Here is a 14,235-nt window from a genome sequence, read left to right on the forward strand (position 1 = left end):
TAGAAGAGCTTAATATTTTATTGCTACACTACAATTAATCTGCAGTTGCAGATGGCCTCTAGAGGGCAACAGAGGGATAGTTCTACATCCTGGCTGTCTTTCTCTTCTGAAGGCAACAGCAAAGGTCTTCTGAGGAAAGTGGCTTATCTGGAGTGGGGGAAAGAGGCAAGATGTTTGTTTTTACTGAAAAGAAAATTAAGTCATTTTAAGACCTGCCCCAGAATCCCAGCTTGAGTTTGTCCTCTACTTATCTACATTGTCCATTCATACTGCAAGAAATTGCAAGCTCAGGACACACAGTGTGCACTGTGCAGGGGGATATTGCTTCGGACTTGCAACAAAGTCTTTCTTTCAAGGTTATCTACTGAAAGTGTTTGCATTTGTGGAGTATTAATCAAAAATATCAATTAAAAACAAAATTGCAAAACCTGGAATGAAACCAGTCATTCTAAAACAATTATACATACTAAGAGCATGTGTTAAAATTGCATGCTAAAATGGGCAGGCTTGCTGGAAGAAAAATGCTTTTAGCAGTCGCTGAAAACAATACAGTCTACTCTGCGAACATCTGCTTTGTGTATGATTTAGCTGGATCTCACCCAGTGTCTCTGCAAAAAAAATATGCAAATGACTTCCCTATAATATTGAAATGGTAAGAAGGACCACATTCAAGGTGAGATTTTGCAAAAGCTTGAAAATAATGTGAAATGATTCTGCAGTATCTTCTGAGGGGGGGGGAGATGCAGGAAGGGCGTGTGGCTGAAGGCATGGTCTCTGCTTTCATACAATGCCTTGTGAAGCTTTTTCCTGTCGACTTCCAGGAAAAGCCAGCTAGTTCCCGCCCTTCAAGCCTTGGCTTGACATACTTACCATTCACAGTGATCACTCTCCTCCTCATCACTGTCCACATGTGACTGTTCTTCAGGAACCTCCTGGTTGTCCTCATGGTTGTGGTGTCCTGTTTCTTGCTCAGGGAGGTCCTCTTCTTTCTGGGGGACTTCTGGTTCTTCTTTCTTAGGCGTAAGCTCTTTAGGGTCTCCAGCCGGTTTGAAATTGTCCACCTGGAACACCCAGCGTCCAGGCACATCCACGTTGCTAGTTTTTGTAATGTTGATGACTTGAGGAGTGCGGGAGCTAGGGATGTTGTAGTAGTTCTTGTTATCGCCGCTGTTGAAGCCGGCCTGAAATAACCACAATACCAGCTTGATACATGCATAGCAGTCAAATGCTGCTTTGTGGCAAGAAGCAACAACACTTTGGACTTCCAGGGAATCTTCCCAGGGTCTCTCCCTCTCAGGGATGGAGTCCAAGCACTTGCAGGATGGACAGGGTTCCTGAACTACTGCAGGAGCTATCAACAAACTGGTTGCTCTGCTAGAGACTTCCACTAAGGTAGGCTCCCTCAAGGAAAGTGGCTTTTTGCTGCAGAACTACTTAAATCAGGGATGAGGAACCTTGGCCCTCCAGCTGTTGTTGGGCTCCAACTCTCACCCCAGGCAGCATGATGGGCTTTGTAGTCCAACAATATCTGGGCAGCCACAGGTTGCCCTTCCCTGACTTAAACTTTTCTTTGGTTCCAATAGGTGTGGGGAACTTGGACCAAGCTGGCTGTGGATGGTGGGGATTGTAGTTCTGCAACATCTGAAGGGCCAAAGATTCACCAATCCTGTGCAATATCCTTGCTTGTCAGATATTTGGCCCAGCACTGTTTCCATCCACATAGTGAGATATCCAGGGTGATCATTTGCTGCTTTGCCACACCTGGTCAGAAATATCCCTTAGCAAGATGGAAGGAAGAGACAACCCTGACCAGAAAAGAATGATAAACCAAGTTGATGGACTATGCTGAAATGGCAAAATTAACCGGGAAGTTCAGGAACCAAGAAGACAAGAACTTTAAAAAAGAATGGGGAAAGTTTATAATTTATATACGAAATCATTGTAAGCAGGCTAAAACATTGGCAGGATTTTACACACACTTGTAATATAACAAAATGTATGGATAATTTACAAAGATAAAAAAGTGAAGAAGTATTGATATGCAGCAGGAAATAGAATCAACAGGACCCTTGGAAGGGATGGGGGTTAGTCAGGAGATTCAGAGTAATCTCGATATTTGGATTCGGAATAGATTTTGTTGTATGTTTATATTCTTGAAAATCAAATAAAATTTTATTTTTTTCAGAAAAAGAAATATCCTTTAGCAAAATGTTAGGATTGCTGGTTTGCACCCAGGTGGCTTTGACTTGGTTTCTGCGATGAGAACTGTAAAATATTTTTACTGAGAGACCCCCATGGCTCAACTTGCAGAAGATCCTTGGCATCCCAAGTTAGAAAGGACAGGTAGCAGCAGAGGTGGATTTGGGGGAGTGTGGCAACAGTGGGAGCAGAGACTTGGGGTGCCACAGGGGACACTGCAGCAATGATTTAGAATACAGCACAATTTTAGCGTCACACATGGCACTGCTGTCAGTGTGGAAGATCTGTCCCTGAAAGCCTGGGCAGGGCTGCAACTCATTGGTAGAGCTTTGCAAACAGATAGTCCCAGGTTCAATCCCCAGCATCTTCAGGTAAGGCTGAAACCCTGGAGGACCACTGCTAGTCAGAGCAGACGACAGTGGGTTCAATGGGCTAATAGCCTGACTCAGTGTCAGCCACTGCCTGTTAGAGGAGACCACTGTAGACCAGACCAACGAAATAAGTCAGCTAGCTGTGTTCCCGGATTGGAATGGAAAGGCATTTCATTCACTCTGGCACCATAAGGGACTCTGAGCAGCTCTTCTGAGAGAACCTCCTGGAACCAAATTCTCGGCTCACAGTGTGGGCCTACCTGTGCTGGGATTCCTCCTAAACCCGTTCTGGGATTTCCCTGACTTGCTGCCCCTGTAGTCCATTGGATGTCTGCATAGTTGAGCATCATAAAGGAAACATGGCCATCAGTACATAAGATAGCCTGGAAGGTGTTTACCTGGAGCAAAGACAAACAGAAAGAGTGAGGTTGAGAAGACACACAATGAATTTCATGGCAATTTCCTTGGCCTATGTCTTTTCCTCTTTGCTGTAGCTGCTGGCTGGCTATGCTCTTCCATGTGCATTTGGCTTCTTGGTGCTACAGCTGCATTTAAGAAAGGGATGCATGTTTTGACAAAGTTGGGAGTTGCTTCTGATGGGCAAATATATCTATAGAAATTAGGGTTGCTTTGCACCTTAATTTCAAGGGTAGCTTCCTGGGGAAACGGTTCCTATTTCTGGTATATGTTAACCCTAAAAGACCTACTCAACTCTTAATTTTGGACTCCAGCTTCTTTCATCCCTAACCATAATGGCTGGATGGGAATGGGCATCATGTTGGGGAAGGCCGATGGATAGCTGTAGGTATTTTGTGTCTTATACTTTTAGTGACTCTGATTTCCAGTGACTCTGAAAAGTGAGTATGCAAGTAAAAATTGGTGGTTATGCTTGAAACAAGCACTCCAGATGAGGCTGGCACAGTAGTACAGCCCTGGAGTCCAAGGCATCTCTCCCAGCCAGCCTTCAGCTGATGGATCCCAGTCTTTCTTCTCCCCTCTTCTTCCCAGAACACCTTGCTAAAAGACTCCCTTTACCTGTCACCTCACACTCACTTACCCTGGCACCATCTGCCTCCCCAGGCCAAAGGATTCCTCTTGGATGGTCCATCAACACCTTTTGTCATGTTAACAGATTTGCTCTTCACTAGGCCAGCCAAACTGGTTAACATAAGCAAGCCCAGGGATCCCTGACACAGCTCTGCATCTTGTTCTTTCATCCACATCCCAATTAATCAAAATCCTACCATTTTAGGAGGTTCCCCCTCCCCAATCTATAATAACACTCAACTACTGTAGATGGACCAATGGTCTGAGTCAGCTAGAGACCGAAATTTGGGGAACACTGCTATGTGGTAATCTAGTATGGAGACCTCCAATGCCTGTATCAGAGCAGAGGCCCATGTTGCCCCAGACAAGGCCCAACTGGAAGGAAGATGCCCGAGCAAATTAGGCTCTTATTTATATGTGGAATGACTTACCTTACTGGACAAAGATCCGAAATAGGCTACACGGTCCCAGGTGGCAATAAAGAGCCAGGTAGCCGTGAAACTGATTTCAGGGAAGTAGTTATTAATGTCCCGGGTGACATTTCTCAGCAGTTCTGGTTTCTGCGTCTGCCGGTAATAGACATGGCCACCTAGAATAATGTTGGCATCCGCCCAGTAAGGGGCAACAAAGGCCTTTCCGTCTACCATGGGGATGGCTTTGGGGGTGTACTCTGGGACGGGCACGGAAAAGGAAACCACCCCATTGTTGTTGACCTGTGAAGGGGCAGAGAGCAGCAACGTAAGCAGAAACAGCAAAAGGCTAAAGTGCCCCCAAGCAAACCATCCCAAGGGCTATTTCCTTCTCACTGCTAAGAATTTTCAGTTTCTGATCTGAATCCTCCGGGTATCAGCTCCTAGACTCTGGGAGCAGCACAGTGTAACAGCCAAAAGGGGTCGATACCATGACTGGGAAGTGAGACTGTGCTGCTGGTCCTACCACTTGGGTCATGTGCTCAGGCTAGCTGCACTGCTGAGGACATTCTGAATGCACATATCTGAACGAGAGTCCCTATTCAGCAGCTGGTTCATGCATTATTATTATTATTATCATCATCATCATCCTTCATCTGAGGATCACATAGCAGTTTACAATATAAAAACACAAAAATGCATGCCATAGTAACAAACCAAAGCAATAATCCCCATGTACGTAGTTTAAAAGGCCATAGATCAATTAGCCAAAGACCTGGGACCTTATTTTTGCTCCAGAGCTTTCCCTGTGAAACCCACCCTTTAATTGCTCTGACACAGAACTTCAAAGCATTGGTTTCTGCCTGGAAAGAGCGGGGCAAAAGATAATAAGCCTCTAATCACAGTATTGGCTATCTGTTCTTCCGGCTACAAGAAGATGGAAGTTTGTAGGGTAATGGGCATCCTGAGAGCAGAACACTCGAGGTTGAAGTGGGAGAGTGGTCACGTTCCCCTTTCCTGCGATTCATTCTTGCTTTGTGCCAAAAGGGATTATACGTACATAAACGCTGTGGTAAGTCTTGTCGTAGAAGGTGAAAGGTACCAAAATAGAAATCTTAGGGGATGTCCCGTCATCTGCTATGGGGTTCTTCATATCTCCTGCAGCTTCCCCATAGGGATACAGGAGGTGCTCTGGACAGAAAGGAGAGAAAACACTTTGATGCCTCAAACCTGACACAAACCTATGAAAATCGGGGAGGGATGCTGTTGTGTGGCATAAGAGAGCATCCTCAAAAGGAAGGAAACTGTTCTCTATGTTCTCACAGCTACCAGATTCTGGAAGGAAGGAAGATTTGCACAATAGTGACCCCCTAAATACTCTGCTTAAAAGTTTTTGCTAGGTGAACCTCCATCTTGGTCTCAGTAGTTGTTTTATGCAGACCCTCCAAGTGTCCCTATTTTCCACAGACAGTCCCAGATTTACAGAAGCCGTCCCAGTTTCTGATTTGATCCCAGAATGTCCCACTTTTCCTTAGGACGTCCCTATTTTCATCAGAGAAATGTTAAAGGGTATGGAGGTATGCCCTTAGGCAAGGAGAAAGGTGACTATACCACCTTTACAAGACATCTGAAGGCAGCCCTATATGCGGAATGTTTTTTTTTAATGTTTTATTATATTTTTTACATATGTTGGAAGCTGCTCAGAGTGGCTGGGGAAACCCAGTTGGATGAGCAGGGTAGATGATGGTTGTTATGGAATAGAATGTCCCTATTTTCATTGGAGAAATATTGGAGGATATGTAGAAGACTTCAGTCAGACCATCATTATCTAAATCAGTGTTAAATAACTCAGGTTTCTAGAAATACTATTTCTTTGGAGAAAGCTCCACCGACACCCCATGAGGGTCAGACTTTACCGTTGGTTTCTTTTGTTTCTTTTATTGTTACTTTTCTTTCATGCAGCCAAAAAGTCGAAGCTGAACCTATAAGAGAGAAAGGAAAGACAATGGTGAGTCTTCAGGGAAAGAGTGCTGTCTCTTCTGAGAAGCTTTCTGGGTCTGTAGATTCCCCTGGGGGATCTCACCACATCTATCCGTCAATTTAGCAAGGCTTTGCAGCAGCTCCCCAATTTGTAATGGGCCTTCTCCACTTCTCTGCGCTTTTCACTTGTTCTTGGTCTTGTTTATGCCTCTTTCTCCATATACCAGCTTCTGGTGAGACTCAGATTGCTGCCTTGGTTCAACTTACCTAGCAGAAGTAGCAGGAAGGCAAAGGAAGTCTTCATATTGGCGTCTCCTTCCCAAGCAGCAGCATATGACAAGCAACATCCCAGGAATTGAGGAGAAAGGAGAGGGCATATAAAATTGAATTAAGACATGAATGCAGGAGGGAAAGATGCTTTTACCAGTTGTGTGTATGTCCCACCACCCCCACTCACCCACATCCCATTAAAGCAGAGGTGGGGGACCTGTGATCCTCCAAGTGTTTTTGGACTCCAATTTCCATCAGCTCCAAGCGGTATGGCCAATGATCAGGGATAAGGGGAGTTGTAGTCTGCAAACAGCTGGACCGTCACAGGTTCCCCCTTCCTGCATTAAGAACACAATGGATCACACTTTTGGGGTCTGAGACCTGCCTGTCAGTTCCACTCTTCCCCATTGCCTATGTGAAACTGGCCAATGGTTGGAACAGGAAAAATCTAGTGCTCCTCTGAATTTTCGTCACTGACCATGCAACTCTAGGCATGTTTACTTGGGTGTAAGCACTAGGTACTGTATATTTTGCTCCATAAGATGCACAATTTCCCCTCCAAAAATTAAGGGGAAATGTGTGTGCATCTTATGGAGTGAATGCAGGCTCCTTGGCTTCAGCGATAGCAAGGTGAAGCCTCTGAAGCGCAGTGGGAGCGCTCCCGCCGTGCTCCGGAGGCTTCTCCAGGCTTCAAAGATAGCCGCCCAAAGCCTCCGGAGCACAGTGGGAGCTCCCACTGCACTCCGGAGGCTTCGGGTTCCTGTCGCTGAAGGGTAGGTGCCCCTTCAGCTAAGGGGCAGCGCACCTTCAGCTAAGCGGGAGGAGAAATGGAAGGGGCTCCGTTTCTCCTGCTGCTTCGCTGAAGGGGCGCTGCACAGAAAGGGGGAGAATTATTTTTTTTCTTGTTCTCCCCCTCTAAAACAAGGTATGTCCTGTGGTCAGGTGCATCCTATAGAGCAAAAAGTACGATAAGTGGACAGGATTACAGCCTAAGTGTTTTATATATTTGCCAAAGTTACTTGATGTGGATATTTGGATTTCACACCCTGCGGTATTTTGTTTCAGCATTTGATGTTCGACTAAAGAGGTTTGATTTCAGAATCTGATATTTGCCTGTGTCTGATAGCTCTAAGCACTTTGCATATCCCAGCAATTTACCAAAGAGTTTGAATTCTGAAGCAAAGGATGTGGCAGGAGGGTGGGAGGGGAGCTTTTTCAGAAATCAAAGCGATAGAATTGGGAAGTTTGGTGCATTTCCAAGCATTTCCACCTTAGGAAAATGGAAGGTATCATCAGGAGGTCCTGAGCGGCACTTAACTCTTGCATTGCAAAATTCCCAACAACTATCAAAAGTGCACAAGATGTGGACTCATTCTGTGAAATGAGGTAGCCCAATATACAGTGGTACCTCGGTTTAAGAACAGTCCTGTTTATGAATGATTCGGTTTATGAACTCCGCAAAACCGGAAGTAGTGTTCCGGTTTGCGAACTTTACCTCGGTCTATAAACGGAAACCGAACGGTGGAAGGGCACCGGCAGCGGAACACCTCATTAGGGAAAGCATGCCTCAGTTTAAGAATGGTTTTAGTTTAAGAAACAGACTTCAGGAACGGGTTAAGTTTGTAAACTGAGGTACCACTATATTGGAAGGTGGGTGGGTGTTCCATTGGAAGCACACGTGAGAGGGTCATAGTGTTGTGCCACCCCACCAAAGATGTGCTCACTACCCATAACACCTACCCCTCTCCCCATCAACCACATTTAGGAGCCTCTGTGGTGATTTGGTCATTTTAGACTCTGGACTTTATGGTCTTACAGCCATCGCCCTCTTAAGATGACAGCGTTTATCATTTCACTGCCTTCAAAATGTAGTAAGCCAGCTCTGCTGTGCTTGGAGATCTACCTGCTCATTCTGATTGCTGGGTGGGGAATAGACCTCTGCCCCCCAAGTCCTGCTTCGATGGCATAACTGGGCAGTTTTTGTGCATGTTCTGATTGATGTGCACTGGATTTATTTCACAACATTTATATACACCTTGATTGTAAGAAAAACTCAAAGTGATTTACTAAAAAAAAAAACCCCAATGAAAAGAAAGTGAAACCACATATTTAAACCACCCAAAAATAATTAAAATCCAGGACAAAAATGCTTTAGCAGACACCGAAAAGAGTACAGTGAAGGCACCTGCCTAATGTCAACAGATGGAGAGTTCCAAAGTGTGGCTGCCTCACTTGCACGTGAATGGGAAAAAATGGGTCTCTCCCTCATGCTGAGAATCCCTAGGCATGTTCACAGTTTCGCATGTATAGACGCTACACACAGCTACTTCACATGTAAATGTTGGGTTATGGGGCCAGCATGTATGTTAGCAGTGGCAGGTTGGGGGGGGGTAAGCCAGCTAATGCACTGTACTCACTATTGTCTGTCTTCATAATTACAACTTGCCCCTTCCCCTTAAACCTCATTGCTGAGCCACCATTTGAACCCAAATCTCCACAATCCAATATCAACATGTTATACTGCAAGTCTCTGGGGGGGGGGGGACGGAACATCCTTTTTTTTTGCGCAAGAGCATGGCGGCCATTCTGAGCACTGTGATCTCAAGCGGGTCATGTGACTTTTGTGTGACACACATCCTGGTTTTGGGACATGCCATTCACTAAGCTATTTCAGATGTGCTGATAACCTGGAAATGGCCCAGGAAGGTTTCTGTCTCAATGCAAACAGCAATGAGGGAAGGGCACTTTTTGTTGGTATCATGGCAGGGGGAGGAAAGGAGTAAAACCTTTTGCGCGCGCCCTCTCTCCCCCCATCCCTCCATCTCCATCCATTGCAGTCCCAGATGTTGCTAAGGCTCTCCCATGCTGCTCTTCATGTAACAAAAGCATGCAAGTTAATTGCATTCAATTTCATGTCAAGCTTGGCCGTGTTATGTGTGTGCATATGTAAAAATACCTGTCTGTCTTCATGCTCCTGATATCTTGAGGATGCGGAAATTTCCACTTGCCTTTAGCCCCTACCTCACTTACCTTTCTGCTCCTTTCTTCCTCCACGTCTGTTGTTGCCCAGGCTCAGACATCCCTAAGGAGTCTCTTCTGGTTTTATATATACAGCCCTGCAATATTTCCACACCCAAGTTCCCCCGTAAAATTGACCTGCCTCCCAACTGCTCTTCCCTTCCCTCTGACCTGGCCTGATGCCCTAGAGGGATTCCTAACTCAATGGCAAGATGGAAGCCTTAAATCCACTCTTAATCCATTGTGTATGTTTTAGGGGTGTGCGCAGGCCCCAAGATTTGTTTTATAGCTGAGTTTGTGCATTTTAAAATTACTGATCTGTTTTCAGACACTCTACTTTTCCCGCTTCGGTCTTTAATTTGGGTTCTGAGTTGTACCAAATGAAGTTCTGTGGTTCCCCTTTCACTATAATGGGAAATCTAAAAACAGCTGTAACTCTTCTCCCCTTTTGACAAAGTGAGTGACATTTATGAGTCCCTTCAGAGTGGATTAAGCTTGCCAAATTGCAGTGGAATGGGTTCGGAAGCTTTTTGTAAATAAAAGAGATTCACTTTCCTCCATAAGTCCAAACAAGGGCCACCATGGGGGTTACTTGCTTTTTCTTGCCTTAAATATAATTAAGAGGTAGCCAAGTATGTGCATTTTTGTCTTCATATTTTTTTTTTCCAATTTTTGAACCTTCACACTGGCCATTCTGCACATGCTTCCTGTCTAGAACACGGCCTGTGAAGTAATGTGAGGTATATTTGCTTTTCTTAAAAAATGACAATATAGGATTTAAAACAACAAAATACCTTAAATCAAGTTTGTAACTATTAAAAAATATATATCCAGAGCTGTGCTTTAACCATAAACCACCTCTTCAGTTATCTGCAAGCAAAATTTTGAATACTCTCATCTTTTAAAGCTATTGAAACATTGTGATGTATAGGAAAACACACAGCCCCCAAATGTATCTTCTCAATTGTAGATATTCTCAAGTTTGCACCTCCTCGGCTCAGCACCCTGTGGGAGGGAATCTGCCCCCACACCCCTAAATTCGGTACTGGTGGGGGCCAAGAAACACAGTTGCCATGATGTCAGGGCACAAGCGAAGCTGTACTATAGACTAAGGTGACCATGTTTCACAGGCTGCTGTGTCTTCTAATGCAGATGTAGGGGAACCTGTGGCCCTCCAGATGTTGCTGAGCTGCAACTCCCATCATCTCCAGCCACTGGCCATGCTAGCTGAGATTGATGGGAGTTGGAGTCCACCAAAATCTGAAAAGTTACCAATTGACAGTTCTGTCCTAAAACATCCAGCCTGACTGTGGTTTGAAAGAAGCTCCTTCCTCAAGACCTCACTTCAGGGTGCTTTATCCCAACTCTATGAAAATCAGTATTAGCTGTCCTCCACCCTGTGTTCTTCTGACAAGGAGATCTAAGGGTCCCAATCTAGCAGTCCCAATTAAGAAAGCAGAAAACAACTCATTGCTGAGAGGGCAAGGCGGATGTGGATTAGGCCTTGATCCTCTTGTTTGCTCCTTTACTGAGAGAAGATCAACAAGGATTAGGTGAACATACAAAGTGTAGACTCTGTGCCATGATCATCCCACTTGGCTTGAACTCCCAAATGTTTGCAAAAGGAGTTCTGGATTGGGGAACAGGATCTTGCCACACCCCTGGGAATTGGTGTAATGCTATCCCTTTTAAGGGCTGTATTGTCCTCCATCTCAGCAGTGAGCATTCACAACAACACAGAACAAGTAACAGGGCAAATGCACTAACTCTCAGTTGCCCAGCCCTCCTATCGGTATCTCTTAAAGCAGAGCTTTCCAAACTTTTAATGTTGGTGACACACTTTTTAGACATGCATCATTTTGCGACACATTAATTCATTTTTGCTAGCAAACAGGAGGTTAAACTAACCCCTTTCCAGACCCAGGAGGAGCGTGGGGAACGTTCACGTGACACACCTACACACTAGCATTTCAGGACACACACTTTGGAAAGCTCTGTCTTAAAATATCTGGCTAAGAAACATAGAGGAACAGGAAACCATGGATGGAATAACTGATAATTCAATATGAGATGGAAAATGAAGTCCCTTTTTTTAGGAATTAGGAAAAAAAATCATTTAGTTCATGCTTTAGTGCAAAATTTCCACTTCTCTTTTGCAGCGTAACCAAATAATGCATACGAAAAGGTTTGCATTAGGGCTCATCCATTTTGCGACACATTAATTCATTTTTGCTAGCAAACAGGAGGTTAAACTAACCCCTTTCCAGACCCAGGAGGAGCGTGGGGAACGTTCACGTGACACACCTACACACTAGCATTTCAGGACACACACTTTGGAAAGCTCTGTCTTAAAATATCTGGCTAAGAAACATAGAGGAACAGGAAACCATGGATGGAATAACTGATAATTCAATATGAGATGGAAAATGAAGTCCCTTTTTTTAGGAATTAGGGAAAAAATCATTTAGTTCATGCTTTAGTGCAAAATTTCCACTTCTCTTTTGCAGCGTAACCAAATAATGCATATGAAAAGGTTTGCATTAGGGCTCATCCATACTTCAGCTTGCCCCCATGCCTAGAAAGCACAGGTCCAAGCAGTTTTCCAGTTGACCCACTCCTTTTTGACTGAAAACCCACTCTTTAGCTTTAAATCAGAACAAACTGCAGTCCATGGAAAACTCGATTGCCGTTTGCTCAGATGGAGAACTAAAGAATGGTTTTCCCTGAGGGAAAGTGGCAAGGCAAGAGGATGTGTGGATAAGACCTTAGTGAAAAGTGCATGTGTGAAAAATGCATTCTATTATGGAAAATTTGCTGGCAAGAGTATATGCACTAGGTGAAATTGAATGGAAAAGTGTGCACACTGGGAAGTTGTTTGGCATCCATCTGCCTCATGGAAATGTATGGTTCATGATACCTTTTTTAAAAAACAATGCCCTAAGTATATACATTTATGAAGTGAACTGAATTTTAAGATTAACAAAATGCAAAATTGGAGAAACCAAACCGACAGATTTTTGACACCGCATTCCTCATTTAACACAGACATGTTAAAGAGTCTCCCTCTTGCTGCTGTCCACTTCTCTTGTCAACCTCTCTCTGGTACAGTGGCGTTGCAAGGGGGCTGGGGGGGGCGTGGCCCTGGGTGCATTTTTTTGAGGAGGCACAACCATGCCCCCCAACAACAGGCTCCCTCACCTGAGAAATATTACAGAGGGGGTGGAATAGGACATCCCTATTTTCACCAGAGAAATGCTAGAGGGTGTGAGAGAGTGTTTGGGAAACTGAAAGTTGGTTATCAAGGGGTTGCCTTGCTTCTGTGAATCCCACTTTCGGATGAAATAAGAACCCCTCAAATCAGATTTTGACCTAGAGGTCACTGACTCATCTGTGTCCATCCATTCATATTCTGATTTTTCGCCAGTGTTTCTCAGAAGATGAGAGGCAGAGTCTGGTCAAAACACTGATCTCCTTCCTGACTTCCAAAAGTCCTGCTGTTCAGGTCTTGCAATGCACTCACTTTTTAAAGTTGTTTGCCCATCCCATGTGCATATCTACGGCTCAGTGAATCTGCTAGGAGCTGATTCATTTGCTGGTGCACTGATCCCTGTGTAACTATTAGCAGAGAATAGGACTTGGGTGGGGCAGGACAGCCCTAAGCCCTTGGAGAGCCATCTGTTGGCACCTGCCTGGATTCAGTTGTAAGAAGAGGGTATAGCCCCATATTGTTGCACAGTACTGCAAGCTCCAAGTGGCTGCAATTGTCTGAAAATGACAATCTCTGTTTTTTGAGATCCATTCCCCAGGTCTGCTCAGTGGCATTTATCATTCCAGATACCACCTTGGAAGGCAGCCAGGCCTCAAGTGGGAAAAGTAGGAGTTGTTTTTGGATTAGGACCCAAGTCAGCACATCATTAAATAACTTTTGGGGAGGGGCCCACTTGCCCTGGTTCACCCTTTAAAATGTTTATTTGGTCCCAACCTCTCTTGGGTCAGTACTGGGCAGAACCCATATCCGCTAACATTTCTCTAATGAAAATAGAGATGTATTATTATTATTATTATTATTATTATTATTATTATTATACCCCATCCATCTGACTGGGTTGCCCCAGCCACTCTGGATGGCTCCCAACATATAAAAAACCATAATAAAACATTAAACATTAAAAAAAAAAAACCCTTCCCCATACACAGCTACCTTCAGATAACTCGGAGGTCAGATAACTCCATACCCTCCAACATTTCTCCGATGGAAATAAGGACATCCAAAGGAAAAGTGGGACATTCTGGGATCAAATAAGAAACTGGGGCAGCTTCTGTAAATCCGGGGCTGTCCCAGGAAAATAGGGACACTTGGAGGGTCTGCAGTGCACCCCATTCAAGCTGGCTTTCATGAAGGAAATGTGTGGAATAGCTTGCAAGGCACTCTAGTAGGAATGCTTACTTACTCTCTGTAGGCACTAAATAGCAAGAAACAGTGAGAGTAGGGACTTCGCAAGAGTAATGACGACAGTCTTGGAAAGAAATGTTTATAATCCACAGCACCACTCTGACAACCTTACCTCTCCTGAGCTATGTTATTGCAATTAAAAGCCACACATCAGCAACATTTTCTAGGGAGCTCAAAAGTAAAAGAAAACATAATACATTAAAAAAATACAATAAATTGCCTGGTAATAGGATGTGGTTCTTCAGCAGCAGTAACAATGACTACATGAGACACAGAAGAATGTGGGGATACAGGTGTGCAGAAGGGACTGGAAGCCCTTATATTAGACATTGATTGGTTTAAATTGCATTTTTTGAAATGCTAAAGATCTGCCTTTCAGAAGATTAGAAGCAGGCTGGACCACTGTTGCAGGGGTAATGTCATAAATATGCCAGCTCCAAGCTAAGGTTTGCAGCCGGCTGCAAAAAGCAGGCAAGAACGGAGAGGC

At 44.4% G+C, this 14,235-nt stretch overlaps 1 protein-coding gene across 3 annotated transcripts in view; it reads right to left on the reverse strand.

Moving 5' to 3' along the window:
- The window catches only part of LOC310850056 (alpha-tectorin-like), a gene marked incomplete at its 5' end in the record, with an annotated part of 22,938 nt that continues 8,703 nt past the window's right edge, over positions 1-14,235 (reverse strand). Inside the window, 8 exons of one of the 3 annotated variants that reach the window (XM_083751097.1) lie at positions 1-147; positions 871-1,181; positions 2,831-2,968; positions 4,049-4,330; positions 5,088-5,218; positions 5,944-6,009; positions 6,275-6,322; positions 9,847-9,871. In XM_083751097.1, coding sequence (XP_083607223.1) covers position 147; positions 871-1,181; positions 2,831-2,968; positions 4,049-4,330; positions 5,088-5,218; positions 5,944-6,009; positions 6,275-6,322; positions 9,847-9,856 — 987 coding nt within the window. In that variant the 3' untranslated portion in view covers positions 1-146. Of the gene's footprint in view, positions 148-870; positions 1,182-2,830; positions 2,969-4,048; positions 4,331-5,087; positions 5,219-5,943; positions 6,010-6,274; positions 6,323-9,307; positions 9,809-9,846; positions 9,872-14,235 lie in introns of those variants that run through there. The other 2 variants (XM_083751098.1, XM_083751099.1) reach the window with 2 other exon arrangements.

This window comes from Podarcis gaigeae, assembly GCF_964106915.1.
Source record: "Podarcis gaigeae genome assembly, chromosome: 8".
Lineage (NCBI taxonomy): Eukaryota > Metazoa > Chordata > Lepidosauria > Squamata > Lacertidae > Podarcis > Podarcis gaigeae.